At 39.6% G+C, this 19,957-nt stretch overlaps 2 protein-coding genes across 2 annotated transcripts; one reads left to right on the top strand and one right to left on the bottom strand.

Moving 5' to 3' along the window:
* The first annotated feature begins 2,024 nt into the window (after window positions 1-2,024).
* LOC117503207 lies at window positions 2,025-8,004 on the top strand. Its single transcript, XM_034162411.1, has 3 exons — window positions 2,025-2,235; window positions 2,514-2,648; window positions 4,264-8,004. The coding sequence occupies exons 1-3, from the start codon at window positions 2,222-2,224 to the stop codon at window positions 5,447-5,449; spliced, it is 1,335 nt and encodes a 444-aa protein (XP_034018302.1). The 5' UTR covers window positions 2,025-2,221; the 3' UTR covers window positions 5,450-8,004.
* A 644-nt stretch (window positions 8,005-8,648) lies between these two features.
* gata4 (GATA binding protein 4) lies at window positions 8,649-19,589 on the bottom strand. Its single transcript, XM_034162412.1, has 6 exons — window positions 19,066-19,589; window positions 11,259-11,425; window positions 11,045-11,170; window positions 10,084-10,165; window positions 9,466-9,617; window positions 8,649-9,011 (listed from the first exon to the last, which is right to left on the bottom strand). The coding sequence occupies exons 1-6, from the start codon at window positions 19,559-19,561 to the stop codon at window positions 8,886-8,888; spliced, it is 1,149 nt and encodes a 382-aa protein (XP_034018303.1). The 5' UTR covers window positions 19,562-19,589; the 3' UTR covers window positions 8,649-8,885.
* Window positions 19,590-19,957: the final 368 nt, after the last annotated feature.

Below are 19,957 nucleotides of genomic sequence, written 5' to 3'. Positions count from 1 at the left end.
CCAAATAAATGCACAAAACACACCACTTTTAATGTAACTTATATAGTCAATACCCGTGTTTTTGCATACCGTGTGTTTTCCATAAAGATACAATACTGACAGAAGAAACGGATGATCTATGGCGCCCTCTACCGGCAACCTCAAGAACTCTATAATAATATAAGCGTCACATGGACGAACAGCGTCACTGGTGATCAGTATGCAGCTGGTAGCCATAAAAGCTAAATTTCTAATTGCTCCATTAGTCCAGAATTTCAGTCCCTTCAACATTTACATTTAGAGCCTGAAATGTGGAGGTTTTCAGCTTGAAACAGGCTGACGACGGCGCCTGAGAGCGCTGCACGACATCCCGATCCGTGGGAAGTCCTTAAAGCGACAGTATCACCTCAAAATCTCTCATCAGCCGTTAAAATTTTCACCGAAAACCAGCTTAATTTTTCGAACCGTGTCCACTTCGATGTGTCTCACAGGTTTAGAAAAAATTTTGATCAAACAAAGCGCCAGTCTCTCAGCAACTTCTCAGACAAAGGAATTCCGACGAGGGGCTGGACGACTCCTCCCACAAGGCGTGCTCACAGGCGAATGACGTCACTGACAGGCGTGGAAAAACTCACGCATGCGCACGAGGGTTCAAGCATGTCTGACGTAAAAACATATGAATGAAAGCCATATAGTTTTTGAAAAAATAAAAAGGACCTATACTTTATTGACAGACCTCGTATAAACTGTAGAGAACAGCTCCCCCTTCAGACTGAGAGCTGTCACTACTCTAATGAGAAGAGGTCATTTACAGATGTCAGTCAGTCTGTGAGGTCATGTTGTGGTCTTGATGACTCTCTCTGAGGCTGATGGTGTGGATTTAAGACACTGTGTCCTGGTGTGAAGCCGTACGTGTCTGTGAGACTCGTGTCCAATAGGTTTGTCTGCTTGATTGTTTGTCGCAACAGAAACATTTAAAGGAGACATTGTCTCGACACATCTGTCTCCTCACACACTCAGACATCCAGCAAGTCTGATTCCAAACACAGAGGTCCTGGAGGCTTTGTGCCACTTTCAAAAACCACAAATCAGTCTGCTGGTTTGGGTTCGAATCCCTTGCATGTATCATCACAGTTCAACAGAGCAAAAGTAATCAGACTGTTTTCTTTCCCTAATTTAACATGAAAAATAGTCTTGTTCCTCTGAATTTTAAATATGTCCAGAAATAAAATGGGGGAAATAAACAAATTTGTGTAACCTTTAAAAAATACTAGAAATTAAATGGAAAGTAAAGTTGGTCAATATTAACAAAACAAAATGTTTCAACTTTGTGTTCATGAAAACTGTGTGATTCATTCATTTTGTGCCTGTATTTTTCTATTTCACTATTTGAAATCATTTTATTTCTGTGTGAGTGTGTTTTATATAACTTTGGACATTTAATTAAACATTATGATGAGTTCAATCTGGCTAATTTGCATTAAAAATGTTTAAATTTACTGCTGGGTTAGGAAGATCCAGAAGGTGTGGTAGCGGACAGAAGAATTCTTTCTCAAGAACACCTTCAGGCAGGTTGTTGCATCTGTGTCAAAGTCAACAAACAGGAGACGGCGTCACCAAAGCAACTGTTGGAAAACCAGTTCTTCCCTCACGATGGAATCTCAGCAGTGACTCTTTGTCTCATCATGTTTCATTCTGAGGCTCGGTGCGATTGTTTTAACACCAGATGTGAACACAGAATGAAGGACAACCACACATGCATTTGCTCAAGGGCACGAGGTCACTCCAGTGGACTTTAAAGCTGCAATCTGTAGTCTTTTGGTGTATTTATTAGCATAAATGTAATATAGTGTATATAAAGAACCCACACTGTTTTCACACTGATAGATGGTTTATTGTTTGTAATTTTTCACAAAAGTGCACCAGAGGATTTAATAACTAATGTGTTCGTTCCTCTGCAGAGGGAAAGGTGTCATACAGGCTGAGTTTCCTGGCACATGCAGCGTGTGCATGAAGCAGCTCTCGGCGGTGATACCTGACGTCTGCGTGGCCCGGAGTGATGAGAGAGAGGAGGAGGAGTTTCAGACTGACGGTTGTACGTTCTGCAGCAGTTATCTGATCAGACACACACTCAGAGGAGTGCTGAAGCCTAGTCTGGATCCTGATCTAGATTACGAGCCAGCTGACCCACCCTGCCGGACCAAACAGCTGCATCAGATCCTGATCCTCCTGTGGTGTCTGGATGGAACTTGCCATGTGAGTACTCAGAGACAAGTGAAGAAATAACTTTTGAAACTGGAACGGCACTGGAACACACATACCTCTGCCGAGGCCTGGAGCTTTCCTTTGGAGTAAACAGGATTTTTTTTGTGGACCTTCTTACACTCCTGTCTGAAAGGTTGTGTCACTCTCACAGATCTGGATTTGTAGAAAGTTCTGCTTGTTCACTGTCTGCTGTAAGATCAAATTCTCACTATTGGTTCCTTAGAAACTCATTGAAATGTTGAAATATGTCTCTTCACGTTTTGTAAAAGCTGTGATTACAGGCTGAGCCGTAAGAGGCCTCTATTTGACGCGGATCCTCTCCTGTACTCAAAGAAATGTTTGGCCAGTTTGAAAAGTCTCCTGCACAGATACCAGACGGAGGCGTCGCAGCACAGACGACTGAAGTAAGTCCAGACTGAAGGAGATTTACGGGGTGCTTTCATCTTCCTGCTCCCATCACTCATATGTTGGAGAAAAATTGTAATTGCAAGTCTGATTAAAGACCCCACACATGCCTTTTATGGCTCATAAAATATTTATATTCAGTAAAGATGTGATATAAAACATATCATATCATATCAAACACCTGTGGTCCACTGATTAAAGGAGCAATTAGAACTACAAAAAAAAAAAAAAAAAAACAGAAAGTGAAGAAAAGAAAGAACCCCCCCCAAATACCATCACTAAAAAAGGTACTGAATGGAAAAAAAAAATCAAAAACAATAAAAACAACCAAGCAAAAAAAACAAAACAAAGATAACCAACAGAGTACAACAAATCATCTCCAAATAAAAACAGAAACATTACAATAAAAAATAAAACAAACAAACAAACAAAAACTTAAAGCTAACCAACAGAATACAACAAAAGCATCTCCAAATAAAAACAGAAACAATACAATAAAAAATAAAAACAAACAAACAAAAAAAACTTAAAGCTAACCAACAGAATACAACAAAAGTATCTCCAAATAAAAATAGAAACACTACAATAAAACAAAAAACCCAAACATAACCAACAGAACACAAAAAACCATGCCTAAGATTTTATTTTATCTTTACTTGCAGCATATATTAATATGTGCAAATAAAAAGGAAAAAATTTATAAACAAAACAGAGAAACAAACAAAAAACCCAAACATAACCAACACACACACACACACACACACACACACACACACACACACACACACACACACACACACACACACACACACACACACACACACACACACACACACACACACACACACACACTGTATAATTACAATATAATCTCTATTTCTGTGTCTGATTCCACAGTTCTTGCTTGACAACGAATCCAAACATTTCATATTTTAGGAGCCATAAAAAAAAAAAAAAAGAAGCAGATTTGGACTGATTTCAAAAGGAAAATTTTGCTTTCTGGAGACGTTAACAAAAAATATTTCATGTCACATAAATTTGACTAAACTACACACACACACACACACACACACACACACACACACACACACACACACACACACACACACACACACACACACACACACACTTGAAAATGGCGATGTTAGTGTCCTAGCAACAAGTGTTACATGCAGTTTTTGCACAACTGTATAAATATTTCCAAAAGCGTATTGCTATATTTTACAGAGAACAGAGAACAAAATACAAATATAAATCATTTCCATTGAATTTTTAATTTTAATTTGTTTTTTTTTTTTGGGGGGGGGGGGCAAGTTACAGCTAGTAAAGTTAACTAACAACAGCTAGCTAGCCTGACTCAGTAGCTAGCTTGCTAGCTAAGACGTAGCCTGCCCAGAGACTGTGTTCTTGAGATAATCTGTTGGTAAATAAAGTATTTTGATGAATGTGTTTATGAAAATGTGGTTTGGACAGCTGGTGATGTGATGAAATCATTTTACTTTGAAACAGTTTGTGTCTGATGATTAACTCCACGTCTCAGAAGAAGTCACCAGACGTGTGGCACAGTTTGCTGGAACACATAAAATGACTCACACAGATGTTTTGGTGTTACAGGACGTTTTGTCGTCACCCGGCCCCACGTGATGTTCGTGTGACTGAAGAGACAAAACATGCGACTGATGGTAGGAGCTTCAGTGAGCAGATCTCATCCTGGTTGGACGTTCAGAACGCGGGGAAGAAAGTCCTGGAACACCTCAAGCTCAGACAAGCTGCTGATGACCTTTTCTTCCACGAGTCTGTCAACAAGAAATTTTTGGAGTTCCACGGTGACATCACGGAGGAATGTGGCGCGGAATATAAACAGCATTCATGGGCGGTTATTGAGAAACAGGATGAAATTGTGATGTATGGACCCTACTATCCCAATTACAGCAACGGAGAACACAGCGAGGACATCATCATCACACAAACCCAGAAACTTCTGGAGTCCGAGGCCATCTCAGAGGAGTGGAAGGTCTACGTCTTCACCATGAACAGCCCGTGTTTGACCCGAAACAAAGACCCGTGCATGCTGAACCTGGTTCAGAAGGCTCAGGACTGGTGGACAAACTACAGGGTCAAGACTCATATTGGTTACGTGAGATGTTGGGGCTTCAAAGGAAGCAAAGAAAATCTGTTCCGGGATGTCACCTATAGCCAGGTGGACTGCATCGATCGGGTCGAGGACTACGAGAGCTATGCCAAAGCAGCCGAGACAAGCGCAGCTCTTAATCCATTAAGTGAGAATCTGTATTGTGCCATCAAACACCGGCTGAAATCTGGAGACGTGACCTTCCCTTTGGTGAGCGCCACACAGAGCCAAGAGTGGAGAGGCTACTTCAAGGGTCTGCACAGTGTGTCAGAATCCAAACCAGAAGATGAGAGACCCATCCTGACACAGGAAGTGGACGCCTTTGTCGATGCTGTGCAAACACTGCTTTCAGAGCAAAGTCAAAGCTTTGAGGAACATCTAGAAAGAGGCGGGGCATTCGCACGGGATTACATGTCTGTCTCACAATTATCGGACGCTGATCAGGATCAGGTCAGGCTCACGTTTCAGCACTGCTGGAGGGAAATGGTACAGGACAAATTCGCCGAAGTCCTCCGGGAGAAGGTGACCGAAGACTTCAATCAGTGCACCGTCCAGCTGTTTATCAAAGACATTCAGACCTTCACCCAAGAGTTTGTGCAAATTGGGAGGATACAGTTTCCAGAAGATACAAAAGATAAAGAAAATTTAGTCACAACCTATAAAAGTTAGACTCGTGAATACAGCATTCAACACCTGCAGACGTTTTCCTGTTTATATATATATATATATTTTTTACAATAATTAAAAAAGAAAGAAAACAAGCAGCTAAACTTTGAAAATGAAACAAACTGACAAAAAAGCTCATTTCAAGCTTCATGTAACTTCAACCACACTTGCTCCTTATTTCCGTCATGGAAGTGATGATTATTCCCTGCAACAAGCCCAAACATGTCCAGCAGGTGGCAGATGTGTGCAGAAGCCAAAAAACTTGTTTTTTGTATTGATCTGGTGCAAAGTTAACGGGTAGACGGGGTAATCAGGTGAGCCCCGCCCTCCTCTGCTGGGTGGAAGACCTCCTCCAGGACGTGGACCCCTCCACCACCAGAACTCCATCACACTCAGTTTTTAGAAATCATGAAAAATCATAGAATTGTACTTCCTTTAGAACCAATCTGTGCTTTTTAGAACTTGATGTGCACTACTTTTTAGCCGCATTGTTGAAGGCTGAGCACATCGAGGAACTGTTTGACTCCATGCGTGTGTCTGTCTGGCTGATCAATTTATAAGCAAAATTTCAACAAAGACTTTATGTATCAATGTGAAACTTGGACATGAGTTTAGCGTTGGACGCCTTTCATTTCTATGTTTGGCCACCAGTGTGTGCAAGAACTTGGCAAGGTCTTCAGGGATCATGTTTACAGTTGCTACCGTCCATAGTACAATCCAAAGGCCTTGGACTAGGTCGAGGTTGGATGAGGGCCATGCACCTTTGGCTTCAAGAAGTTTCTCTCTACTGCCACCTGCTGTTTGAAATTCAACTGTGGAAAAACAAGATCCAACATAAAAAACATCAACAGTGGGTATGTTTATTATTTTCGCTGTATTAGTACTTTAGATGAAAGGAATGCATGTTCTGAGGTCAACGTGACACTATGATGTCACAGAGCTTTGACTTTATTGGTTTCCTGGTTGGAGCTACAGTTGCACACAGAAAAAAAGATGCGACAAAGTCCACAAAGACGTGTCCGTCTTTCACTGCGCTGTTACGATACAGTAAAATCATAGACAGTTACACTGGAGTGGAGCTTTTACATACATGTGCTTCTTTACATGTGGTAATATTCCACATTAACATGCTGCTTTGATACAGTACTGCTTCATATGGGCACTGTTTGATGAAACAATGTTCAAATCAAAACGAGATTTTTTTTTTTTAAATACTAACTGTTAAAAAACAAGTTGTCCAGAAAGTTTTGTTGCTGCATGTTTACACTTGTGTCAACAGAGGGCGCTATGTGCAGCTGAGACCCTACATAATCACATCATGTGCAACTTACCTGCTGCAGGTAGTTCAGCAGGTTTTTCTTTTTCTTTTTTTTCTTCAGTCACAGTGGACTCAACACTGATCTGGATCGGAATCTAAATCAACTTTATAGACGTAAAAACTGAAGCAGAAGTCTTCCTATTGCACTGAGGTGTCAGCGTTGTGTTTTTAGTTACTTTGTGTCAATGTCGAGTCTTTTTTTAACAAACCTAAAAGCTACAGCCAGTAAAGCAGGAATTCTGTTTTACTTTCAGTAATACTGAGATGTTCCACTTCAAGTTTTGCTGCAAAACCTGAAGCAGATGAGAATGTTGTCTGTGGTGCTGAAATACACGTTCACAATTAATTCATGAATGAATAATAAAAAACACATTTAAGATATCAGTCTGAAAATCTTTGCTGCATTTATCATCATCTTTGATTTCAAACAATTTCAACAATTTTTTTATGTCAAAATCTAAGATGGTTGCAATTAAAATGTGACATTATGACACTGGAGGTATGATGTGAGCAAAATAAAATGAGCAACAATCACTTTGTTATCAAGAAATTGCACCTTGGCATCATTTATTTGCAGAAACATTCAGCTGTCGACATAAAGCGCACGTAATCATGTAGCTTTGCTCGCGATTGTAAAAGCCAAATGCTAATGGTTTCTTATGACCACATTTTCCTCACTTTTTCTATTTTTTGGCTAGTTTGGAAGGTTCTGCGACTTGTGTGTGTGACTGAATAGTGTTTCCAGATTGTTACAAAATGTGTTTTCTTGAATTCTGCTGAAATATATGATTCAACAATAAAATGTGACGTACACCCAAATGTGACTTTTAGTCCAAAAACATGGTATGTCTGTTGTATTTGTCATAAAAATGTGCAAATGTTCAGTGTTAATTTATTAATCTCGAATATTATGTTATTTTAACACACAAGCTAACATCTGCTGCTACTGCTAATCCAAACGGACCAGAATGCATTGCTGCAGAACTGTTAGTCAACAGATTTGATGAAGTAGAATTTAATTCTAGAAATCTAAACAGTCATTTTGATGAATTATAATTAAATTACCAGTCAAAGCTTAGACTGTAATCACACATATTGTATTATTTTGGACCGACAGAATTATCATGACTCAGCAAAATAATTGACAGATTGCTAAAATACCATTGGAATGTAGACCTAAATGTTTTTATATGTATAAAAATAATTTGACAAATTAAAGTGAAATTCGTCTTTTTTAAAAAACCTAAAATGATATGATTGTTAAGTGAGATTTTCATTGTTCTGAGCACCACAAACAAAATTCTGTGAGTGTTTACACAAACACCAGCGGAGGAAATGAGATATTAATATTTAAATCTGAATAAAGTCACATATTTTCAATTACAATGTCCTTTTATTAGGGTGCTTTTTGTATAAATTGCACATTTATTGTTGTTAAAACTGTTGATATTATTCTTTATTTATAAGTGACGTTATTTTTAGTGTTAATATTTCTTTGTTTTGGTCATATGAGGCTGGTCTTTTCATGCCAATAAATGTGATTTAACTGAATTTTGTAATTTGTAATGAATTTTGTAATTTGTGCTAAGTGGCTTTTACGCTGAGCTGTGGCGTCCACTGTAACGTCATTCACGTCCACTTTTCAATGTGTAATTTCTTCAGCAAAATGTTAATTAGAAAATCCATCCGTTTTCTATACCTGCATACTCCAGTTAAGGGTCACGGTGGTGGGTGGAGCCTATACCAGCACTCATAGGGCGTGAGGCGGGTACACCCTGGACAGGACATTAATTAGAAAATGCAAGTCATTAAAATGAGGAGAACACAAATTTAGTAAATAAAATCTGCTGTTAGTTTTATGTTCACAGTGACAAATTTCTCCTGTTTTTCCACTTCCAGAGTTTGTGTGTTTCAGTGTCAGTGTTGCACGTTAATAACAGTTCTGTGCACGGTTGGTCTGACTGTTTCAGATGTGGAAGAGTCCCAAATCTGCTGTGGCCTCCACGTTTATCTCCCAAAGGCCTGAAGGTAGTGGACGGCGGTAATCTGCACCCACAGCAGTAATCTGCTTTACGGAAAACCTGGTGTCCAGTGCAGGCGAGACGTTGGGATTGAGTCGTTCTAAGCCAGGATCAGGTTGTTCCAGGGTTCAGCTTTAGAACCAGGAGACCCGCTGTGGCTCCCTGGTGACATTTTCAAAGGAATGGCGCCTCCTTGAGCCGACATGTAGGCTGGAAGAGCCGAAATCTGGCAGAAAATCAAAGCAGTAGAGTTTGTATGTCATTTGGCCTTTTCCTGATCAAATTTTAAAGAATTTAGATGGAATTTGACAGTGGATTTAAATGGCTATTTTGAGCATATCTGTAATCACATATAAATTAACTAATTTTATACCAATGGCAGTAGTTAGAACTGTTAAGTCAAAATTGTCGCTCGTTTAACACAGTCGCTGCTTACACGCTGTAATACTACGCAACAGCTATTGGAGGCTGTATCAGGGCTGCATGCTAGCTAGATAGCTACAGTAGATTTTAATGTTAGCTTATGGTGGAGCTAGCCATGCAATGCATTCTGATTAATAAATTTACCCACTCCTAAAATAAAGTGTTCTAAAAAACAGTTTCCAGGCAGTTGTAAAATAATAATGGCTATTCATGCTAGCCAACCTAGACAGCGTGTGACTAGCTTGAATGCTGTGTACCTGCGAGTGTGTGCTGTGGTGGTTGTACAGACTGCGAGTGTCCGGCTCCGTCTTTATTTGTCGGGGCTCCTCTGAGGGCAGGGGGGCGCGGGGAGTGCTGCTTGGTGTGACTGGAGTGCCCTCACCGCCGGGCGTCCCTGAGGTGTCCACAGCTACGATCAACACAAAGACACACAGTTCACGCCTCAGATATCTGTCACTATGTTACACTCGCAGCGGCCTCTGGTGGCCACCACAACCCTGCGATCATCAACAGAAAATTTGTTGAATATTTTTTATCTGATCTTGGACAGAAAACATTTATATTCTGAGGCAGATGGTTACAATGAGACAGAACCAGGAAATTTAATTCAACTGACATAAAGTTAATGAAAAGTTTCAATTTATTCGTGATTCACAAAAAAGGGCGGCATAACCTTTATAATATTTGGTGTAAATATTGGCTGTATCCTAGATTTTAAATCATTTTTTAATAAGGGGGTGAAGCAAATAAATACTTTTAATGGCTTTTAAAAATTGTAAAAATTAATAACCATAAAACAGACACATAGGAGGCGATCACGTAACCTCTGTTAGCTGGTGGTCAGTTAAAAAAACAGGTCTGTTTGTGAAGCTTACCCATCTGGGACTTGTTGAGGTTCTTTGGTTTGCGTTTGCGGGTCTGGATCCCTTCTTTCTTCATAGCCAGCGGTCGTGGGACCTGTTTAGATTCACAAAATAACAGGACGAGTCCGTAGACTTGTATCAAATCCGAGTCACAGCAAAATGTTCATCAGGAAGAAAACATTAAATTGTTTTATAAATTTATTCTCCTTGACACGTCAACAAAATGTTTTTAAAATTACATTTCAAAAATATTTTACCAAACATATTGGCAAAGATCAATTTATTATCCTAAAGTACACCTTAAACTAAATTTAATAAGTTGTCATTGATACCCTGTAAGGAGCGTTAAGTGACGTAGTCCTCTTATGGCCAGTAGGGGGCAGTAAAAACTACAAATCAAAAGCTACAGTATTAACTAAAAGATTTGGGGTCATAAACTGGCAGTGTGCTCAGTGTTTGTTGCCAACATCACGCCAAATATGAAGGAACTTCTCTAGCGCTGTTACCCAAAGTGTTGAAATGTTCGGTTTTTGTCCATATAGCTAACAAGACTGTGATCTATCAAAATCCGGACACGATTCAATGCTAATGTCACGCTGAGCCATTAGCCAAAAAGTTGCTTTATGTCCCTAAAACTAATGAAACTGCTTATCAGGGATAAATGCTAACAGGATTCAAAATACAAATGAAATTGAAAGTCCTAGACCCTGATGTAGCAGCTTGCTCTGCGTTGTGTTTTTGACTCTTCCCACTCGTTCCCCTTGCGACACAAACTCACGATCTCCAGTATGGGAGGTGGACGCTCTGACTATCTTTTGGCTGTCCGGGGAGTGAGGCCTATTGACTACCACGTACAGTGCCCCCTACTGGCCTCTGTCACACTGACATCTAGCTCCACACGGACACACACATTAAGACCCCAACATATGGGTCCCTGAAGAGCAGATGTCTTCAGAACCTTCTGGTCTCTTACCCCGTGGAGTTTCATGTAGAGTCCACAGGCGTTGCAGACCGGCTCTCCCTCTGCGTTTCGTCGCCACAGGGTGGTGGTGGTGGTGTGACAGTTGGTGCAGGACAGTCCCACCCTCCTTGAGGCAGACTGCAGCGTGTCACAAACCATCATTGTTAGATTTTGTCCCATTTTGGGGCAACGGAAGTGAAACGTTACGGGCGTGGCTCTCACCCACCAGTCGTCTTTGGGGTTTGATGAGCGGCCTGTTGATGCCGTTCATCTTGTGGTAGAGTCCGCAGGCGTTACACAGGTAGTGGCCGGTACCGTCCCGCCTCCAAAGCGGGGTGGACATCGCACCGCAGTTCACACACTCACGACCTTCAGCGAAGTCGTCGAACAGATCTGATGACAGAAAACAGACTCAGGTTACTTCAAAATCAAGTCCCTACTTAAACACCATTTTAAGAAGAATAAATAGACTTTTTTCCTTCAACTCATTGACAATTTGAGCTAATTTCAGTGGATTTTTCAGTCAACAACAAATTTATTTGAAAATCAAAACATTAACTTGAGTAATTTGAGCCAAGTTTCCATTATGTTTAAATTTGGTCAACTTTAAAATGCAAAACGGTGCCGTTACCCAAACTTAGACTCTTCAGGTGATGGAATGAACACCTGGACAAGAAGGACATCCTGCTCCCAAGTGTTCCAAAACTAATCACTGCAGCTTGCACTCTGTTTGAAACTTAAACTGGGTACTGTAATTTCTCCTGGCTCTTTTTGTAATTTACTGCCCCTTACCAAGAACCAAACTATTGTATTCCTCATTTTGGATTTATTAAAACGTCACAATAAAAACCAGACCTGAACCCTCACAGACAGTGTCCATGTTGTGAAAGACCCAGAAAATGGGTCATACAGCACTTTTTATACAATGTGGGTGTTTACAGTGGGTGTAGTTTAGTCTCACATTTCTAATGTTACTGGCTCTTACAGATAGGGGGAGCCCTCCCTGTATCTAAAACTTAAACACAAGTGATGGAAGTAAAACTTAACTCTTAAACATTAAAACATTAAACCAGATCACAGAGACTTCCAATCAAATAGCAAATGCAAATACTTGATCACTAACATAAAATAAGGAGTTAGCACAGATATTATCTAACACTACAAATAGACTCCAAGTCATCTGGGTCACAAGTTAGTATGCTAACTGTGCTAGCCCCATCGCTCCAATGGCTGTCCAAGCCAGCTTGGCTAGCTAGCATGTAGCTTTTAGCACAGGTTTCTTGCTCAGCCAAGACCAGAGCCCAGGTACAGCTGGGTGGACTGGGATAAACCAAAAGAAGCATTTTTTTTCCCCCAAGGACACAGATGAACAGGTCTCTCCTGAAACCAAACCCTGGTTTATAGGTTGGTAGTCCAAGTCCTGTCCCACAGCGCCGCCCGCTCGATGTAAGGTGTCAACAAAACATTCTTGTGTGCGTGTTCAAAAAATAAATCAAACTCGGTAAAAAAAGACACTAGTTTTAAAACACTGCTGAAAATCCAGTCAGCTTCTGCCAGAGAAGAACATCTGATGGGAAAACAGTAAACACACAAACATATCCTTCCTGAAAAATTCCCACATTCATGGAATTATTGCAGCTAACCTGAACTGGAGCATCAGGAAAGTTGAGGCAACTTAGAGTTAATTCACAAACCTTTTAGTTCACTCATATCGCAAATCCACAGTTTGATGGTGAAACACGCCACATGTCAAAAATCCACAGTTGACACACTGCGTCACTCCTGACTTGGACCCATCCTCTGGTGGGTCCAAAGTAATCCATGGTGTCTCCAATCAAAGCCAGGTTTAGGATTAAATTAAATACGCCTCCTTGGAGGTTTAATTTAAACCCCAATTTACATTAACACATTATACCGGAAGCTGCTGCACAGACTGTCCATGCATCCAGAGGTCAAACACAGAGTGACCTTTGACCTTTCCAGCATGTGCAGTATTTTCTGTTTCCTGTCTGCACATGCAACACGTCTGCTTTGTCGTAGTCTAACACCCGGGTAAGATGTTTAAATGTTGGCAGAGGACCCGTGCGCTCGGTCTGGGTGATGACCTGTTGCATATTTTATTGCACCGTGCATGAAAATCTACTTTGGTTTTATGGCGTTTATCTTCTTTTACTTATTTCTGACATATCCGTTCCTGGTCCATTAAATCTGTACATTCGTACTTCTTATGCTGCAAAAGTTCATGTGAAAAAACTTAAAAAGAAAAAGAAAAAAAAAAGCTTATGTCATTTATTTCAGGGTCAGAGTCATTTTCTTAACTGAGCTGAACACAGGTTGCAGCAGTGTTTGTGCAGCAGCAGGGGGCGCTGCATGCAGTCCACATCAACCACCTGGAATCTGTCCTTATCTCACAGCTCCTCGTGAGATAAATAACCAGGCTGGAAATCGGGACAGAATAGAACTCCATCATGCTCAAATAGAGGCTGCACGTCCATCAGTCTCTGAGGTGGACGTAATCGTCCGTCCAACATCTGGCACATAACAGGACGTCTCCAAGGACCCACTCAAGCACTCAGAGGAAAAAGACATCCATCTGATGTGGAGGGCTTTCCAACCTTATCTACTCTAATTTTACTTTATGTCTCCATTATGTTGGTTTGTGATACAAGTCAGGGGTGTAACCAGGATTTACAGGGTGGGGGGCCCCACCTCATCAACTACTGAGCTTTAGATAAAAAGAGTCTCTTCTTTCACGTATTATAATATTTAGGTTCAGGTTCAGGAGACTTTATTTGTACCCGTAAGTAGATTTGACTTGCAGCAAACAGAAAAGGGCGTCCATGTTAGTCAGACACAACAATAACAATGACAACACTAACGAAGAACATATCCAAAACAAAAGTATAACACAGACACAACCGGGCACTCGCAAACTCACTAAACCACTAAAAACAAGCATCAGGAGAAACCACTGAAAGACGGCCAGCAGAAAAACTGATGTGCAAAAGGCAAATAAATAAATAAATAAATATGTGCAAACCCTGCTAAGATTTGTTCAAATGCACAGTTGCCGCTGGAACAAAACTACTCCTGTAGCAGTTTGTCCTACACCTCAGGACTTTGAACCTACAGCCAGAAGGTAGGAGCTGAAATTCGTCAGCCAGACGGTGGGAGTCATCAATTGTGAAGCAGCTGGTTATTTAGTCCCTTCTTTCACACATTATAATATTTATTGATTTCTAACCCACCTGAGTCCCACAATCTGCAGCATGATGTCCTTTAAAACACAAACATGACTTGCACAACCAGAAATCTCAGATTTTCATATTTCCAGTGGTCCTTGAACTACCCACGTGATTTCAGCACTTCCATCAGAACAACTGTGATAATTCTTTTATCCTTCATATTTTTATTTATGGAGATACTGGTACAATTAGTTCTCAAAGATCATAATTCACTATATTTCATCTTTTATGTGCAGCAGCACAATCACACTCTGTAATGTCTCTTTGCTCTATTCAAATTATTAAACGGATCATTTTGATGATAGAAAAAGCGTCACTGCAGATAATCCACTGCAAACACAAAGGTGTGTGTGTGTGTGTGTGTGTGGGGGGGGGGACTCATGCTCTAAGGCATGTGGATCAAAAAGTGAGCTATCTTGGGTCGCCAGGACCGAGTCCAGATCTTTGTCAGAAACCCAGAGTCATGATTACAGCACAAAGCAGAGGATGGGTTTGTGAAACTGGCCAACATATAAACAACAACCAGCTAGTAAGAAAAATAAATATAAAAACGTTGTGGAAAAAAACCCTAAAACAAAAACAGGAAAGCACAACAGCGTTCAGACATAGAGAGACCCAGCAGGAAGTCAAAGGGGAGCTGACATATGTAAAGTCTGATCAGCAGCACGTGGTGCAGGTGTGACAAACGAGAACAGGTGGAACCAATCCAGAAAACAGGGGTGTAAAGTTACTGGCACTGCAGAACTGCACAGGAAGAAAGTACTTCCAAATTAAGAGTCCGGGCAAATGCAGCATATTTGTCAATTACAGAAAAATAATGAATTTTGTTCTTTCAGGAAGATACACAACTACCAAGTTAGTGTTCTGATGACATAATTTGCAGTTGTGACATTAAATATTAGCATATGATGATGATTCGTGGCACACGATGTAAACAACAGCTGTCAATCATTCTCAAAGAATAAAGATGACTTCATGTGTGCACTGTCTGATTGAGAAACCTGCTTTGCCGTTAGTGAAATTGGGGGGGGGAGCACCCCCTGGCTACGCCCCTGTAGCCTCTGAGTTTGCCCCACTTATCCACAATGTGAGTTTTGTTCTGGTAAATCTCTGTTTTAATCTTATCACTGTGTGCAGGTTTTCTGAGGAGAACTCTTGTGTTTGAGAAGTTAAACCCTGGACGCGGGCCTCCTCCAAGGCTGAGAGCCAAACGGAGAAGACGAGCTCTTCAGGGCAAGCTAACCTTGAGCTGAGCACTCATTGTAGCCAACACATCACAGCTACACAAGACAATACAGAGAAGGCGGCCTGCCATGTCTCTGCGTGTCCAAGTCCGGCTCCGTTTATTTATTTATTCCACCTTACGTGTGTCAGACTGCAGCTGTATCATTTTTTCCCAGGACAGAGTCACAAATCAGCCAAATCAGTCTTCAACCTGCTCACAGATCAAGATTCCTTAAAGGACTCAGATACTTTTTGACAGACGTCACACTTTTAAAACAGTAAGACTGCAGCAGGGGAGACCGGGCTCACTTATCACACATTTAGATTTTCAAAGTTAAAAAGCAGTTTAGTTTTCCTCCCCTTTAAATATATAAATATATAGAATGCAAAATATTCTAATGGACAACAACAACAACCTTTCAGAGCAAATTTCTGTTATGACAAAATAAAAAAAATTCCAAAATCTGAAAACTATATTCTGCAGCTGGAAGACAATAGTGGGGAGCAGAAATACAGCTTTCAAGCGATTGGCTCATAATTCAAACTTACAACACAGCTACCTGTGGCATGCAGCTGCTTTGAACATTGCTAAATTATGTACTTTTTTTTACTTTTTTGTTTTGGACGTGGCATCACATCCTCGAAGAAGTGAGCGGCAAACAATCTCTGTGAGAAACAACCCCGTTCTCCCCTACTTACACCCTGGTTCATGTTGTTCTACTTGTGTTGCATGATGACATTTTAAATGAGAAATGCACATTTTAGCGGTTACTGAATGTAGTTAAAAACCAAACACCTGCACCACTTGATTAAACTATTACTTATATACGGATTCAGAGCTCTTCGACTGAATAAATATCATTATTCATGATTGTTTTCTTTTTTGTTTTTCTTTTCTGGAACTAAAAGAATTGTTTGATTTATTGATTAGTCAGTCAACAGAAAATAAATCAACAACTACTCTGATAACTAGTAAAGTCATCAAGTAAAACAATTAAATAAACCTTTTGTGGCTTAAACTGCTTTTCTTTTTTTTTCACAGATTTTTTCTCTCACTTTTTTTTTTTTTTGGTCAAACCAAGTAAATCATTGAGCTTTGGTGCATTTGTGGGTATTTAATGATTCGACATTACTGAGATTTATCATTTAAAAAAAAACAAAAACATGTTAATCAACAATTAATATAATTGTTAGCTGCAATGCCATTACTTTTTTAAAACACATTTTCCCATTTATATTTATTATTAAAACGTCAATGTAAAAGAATTTAAAAAATTAAGATGACACATTGCAGTTGGAACAAAATACTGATTTTACTCATCTATAAATAAATGTTTGCTTCTATAATGTAAGTTTTAAAAATTCTGTTTTAAAATAATGTGTGATACAATATGATAGGCTTTTGTTGTTTTAATGCAAAATTTTACTTTTGTTAAGCAACATTATACTTAATCAATTATTAATTGATTTGGATATTTCCTGAAAAAGTCACAATTTTAAGTGATTAAAAATATTTTACAGGATTTAATTTGCTTTAATTTTTCTCTTCGAAAATAACTGACACCAATCACAAACAAATTATTTGTATAATTCGTCTGCATCCAAAGTATTTGTTAAATTTTCCTGAAACTATAGAATATGAAGTATGTAAAACATTGATTAATTTATTTTCATCTGATTAAATTAGATAAAGTCTGTGACTGAAATATAATGGAATTTGTCTTCCAGCTGTAAACAAAAGCTTTGACTGAATAAGTATTTAGTGAATTGATGGAAATCACACGACGAGGTCAGATTAGATCAATACTCTTATCTGTCGCACAGCTGATCTTCTCTTCAAGTGTTCAGTCTCTTAAAATAATCAACACTCAGCCCATTAATTAACCATCATCAGTTATTAATGAAACAATCATTTAGAGAACAGCCAGGACTGATGGGAATATGTAAAAAGGTGAAGTGAAAGAAAATGTTTGCTCTCTGCAGGTGAGATAATAAAATCTCAGCTCAAACAAACACATAAAGCTGATTAGTTTTGCAGATCAAACAGGATTTTAGACTGAAGCATCAAAAAACTGGCAACTAAGCAAAATCCAAGTGTTGTGAAACGTCCAGAGTTCAACCTGCAACTGCAGGCCCAAAAATCAGGTCCACAGCCAGACCGGCTCACAAGGCCCGGATCAGAAATATCTAATAAACAAATGGAATATTCAGTATTCTGCAGAGCATTTCTACGATTAACATTCTTACATTATCTTCTGTTCTTCGCTTCTGTATTGACACTGTGTGGAAGCTGTGAACTTTATTCCAAATCTTGTCTGACATCACTTCTGTTCTTACATGCGGTTGTTATGGCTTATGTTTATTTTATTTTTATTTCTTGGCACAATACGTTCCTTTCAGGATTAATACTGTTTTATCTTATCTCAATGAAATCAAGAGTCTTTACTTGAGGTTAAACTGATTGATGTACTCATCATGGTAAGATTCTCCAGAATTAAAAGCAGTTCATGTTCCAGGACATTTTACTTATAAACCACAAAAAACAGAAAACACAGAAAACACAATAAAATTTTGCATTTCGCTTTAAAATGTTTTGTCATTAAAAAAGAAAAAAAAAAACCCCTCAAATTGTCTGTTTTTAATAAGTCTCATTTTAAATTTACATGACAAAATTAACATGATTTAAAAAAATAATTCATTTATGATGATTGAATGTGTAAAATACACTTTCAAACCATTAGCGTATCAACAATTGTATAATAATAAGATTTTTTTTTCGTAATAACTGCAGATATATTTTGTAGTGATAAGTGCACTGAAGCTGTGAACTAAAACGATTAAAGAAACGTAAGATTACTTTCAAAACATTTAAAACTGATTTATTTTTTCGTGTTTTATTGCTGTCGTGGGTATTTTTAAACACATACAATTTTCCTTTATTTATTGTCTTACACATGTTCCCTTTCTCGCGCAAATAAGTTAAACAAAACATGTTTATTTGCATTTTGAAGAATATTTTGTAATGATCCTTAATAGCTTTAAATAATCTATAAATGAGACTCGTCCTGTCAACAGTCACTGTGATTAATTTATCGACCTTCTTCCTGTCGTTGATTTATGTGGAAGTTCGGTCTATTGTCGATGTTTTGGAAAGATCCGTGTCCAGTTTCATTAGAAATTTATTTTTCGTCTTATTATTGAAAATTCGAATAATTCTTTGATTTCCTTTTTCCCCCCAAAACGTCAAAATTTTGCTTATATTTTATGAGATAAAATAAATACTTTTAAAAATAAAATATTAAAATAATTTCAGTTCTTTTTTCTTATAAACGACAACAACAGGTGATTTATTAATTAAATTAGAGGGTTTTTTTTTTTTTATTCTGGTGGTGTGATATTTTATGAATATTTCCAGAATAATGTTTTAATTTTTATTTCAGGGCTGTGGAACATTAATCATTTTGGTCGTGGTTATAATTTTTGTGTTTTAATTTCTAAGTTGTCACTTTACACAGAATGACATGATTTTTATTTATTTATTTTCCTTTTGTTTTTCTTGCTCACCTATGTTTGGGTGCCGGGTCGGGCCCGGGGTGCCGCCGCCGCCCTGCAGGCCGTGCAGCACCGGGCTGTCGAACGGGGACGCCGCCCACGTCCCGCCGACGTTGGTGCTCATGTAGGCGGGGTATGGACTGTGGTAGGAGCCGCTCAGGCCGCGGCCGGGCCCGGCGTAGTGTTCCCGGCCGCTGTAGGACAGCTCGCGCCCCCCGGCGGACACCCCGGAGCTCAGCGGCGGGCTGGTGGAGAAGCCGAAGCGCGGAGACACCGGGGAGTGGCTGAACGACGCCTCGGCGCCCGGCTGCGACCAGGAGGAGTGACTCGAACCCGGGCTGCTCTGCTGCGACGCGCCGGGCGTCTGGAGGTACTGCAGCGCCGGAATCATCGGGGTGACCACACGGGTGGTCGGCACGTAGACCGGCGAGGAGCCGGCCGTGGCCCCGTGCAGAAAGCCGGCGTCGTAGGAAGGCGGTCCGTTAGTGGCCATGATGCCCTGATACATATCCAGACCCGGAGCAGCAGCTGGACATCCGGACGGACACGAGCTTAAAGAGAAAATGTACTTCAGCAGTGAAAGAGAGAGAGAGAGAGAGAGAGAGAGCGAGAGAGAGCGAGAGAGAGAGAGAGAGAGAGAGATTATCTCTGTCTGTCAGAGCCGATCTTCAAAAAAGTAATGTATTTAATATGGATTTGATAAGAAAATATTTAATTCAGCAATTTCGATATTGAAAATTTCTTGTTGGACTATATTGCTATAAATTCAAAACACTGGCTATTTTATTGAAACTTTTCCGTTTTTGTTAAATTCTACTGTTTTTATGAAACGAAAACTATAATTATTATAATTAAATTTCTGAGTAAAATATATTTTCATCGGAGCAGATTTGAACCTGGACCA

The sequence above is a fragment of the Thalassophryne amazonica genome, chromosome 21, assembly GCF_902500255.1.
Source record: "Thalassophryne amazonica chromosome 21, fThaAma1.1, whole genome shotgun sequence".
Lineage (NCBI taxonomy): Eukaryota > Metazoa > Chordata > Actinopteri > Batrachoidiformes > Batrachoididae > Thalassophryne > Thalassophryne amazonica.
Note: the sequence above shows the minus strand (reverse complement) of the source record. Positions and strands in the feature narration are given on the sequence as shown.

Excerpts from the sequence above, each read along its gene's own strand:
- gata4 (XM_034162412.1), bottom strand. The coding sequence starts at position 19,561 with ATGTATCAGGGCATCATGGCCACTAACGGACCGCCTTCCTACGACGCC. Across the intron at positions 10,166-11,044 it reads TCTACATGAAACTCCACGGG|GTCCCACGACCGCTGGCTAT; the intron begins GTAAGAGACCAG and ends GAATCTAAACAG. Across the intron at positions 9,012-9,465 it reads ACCACAGCACACACTCGCAG|ATTTCGGCTCTTCCAGCCTA; the intron begins GTACACAGCATT and ends ATTTTCTGCCAG.
- LOC117503207 (XM_034162411.1), top strand. Across the intron at positions 2,649-4,263 it reads TCGCAGCACAGACGACTGAA|GACGTTTTGTCGTCACCCGG; the intron begins GTAAGTCCAGAC and ends TTGGTGTTACAG.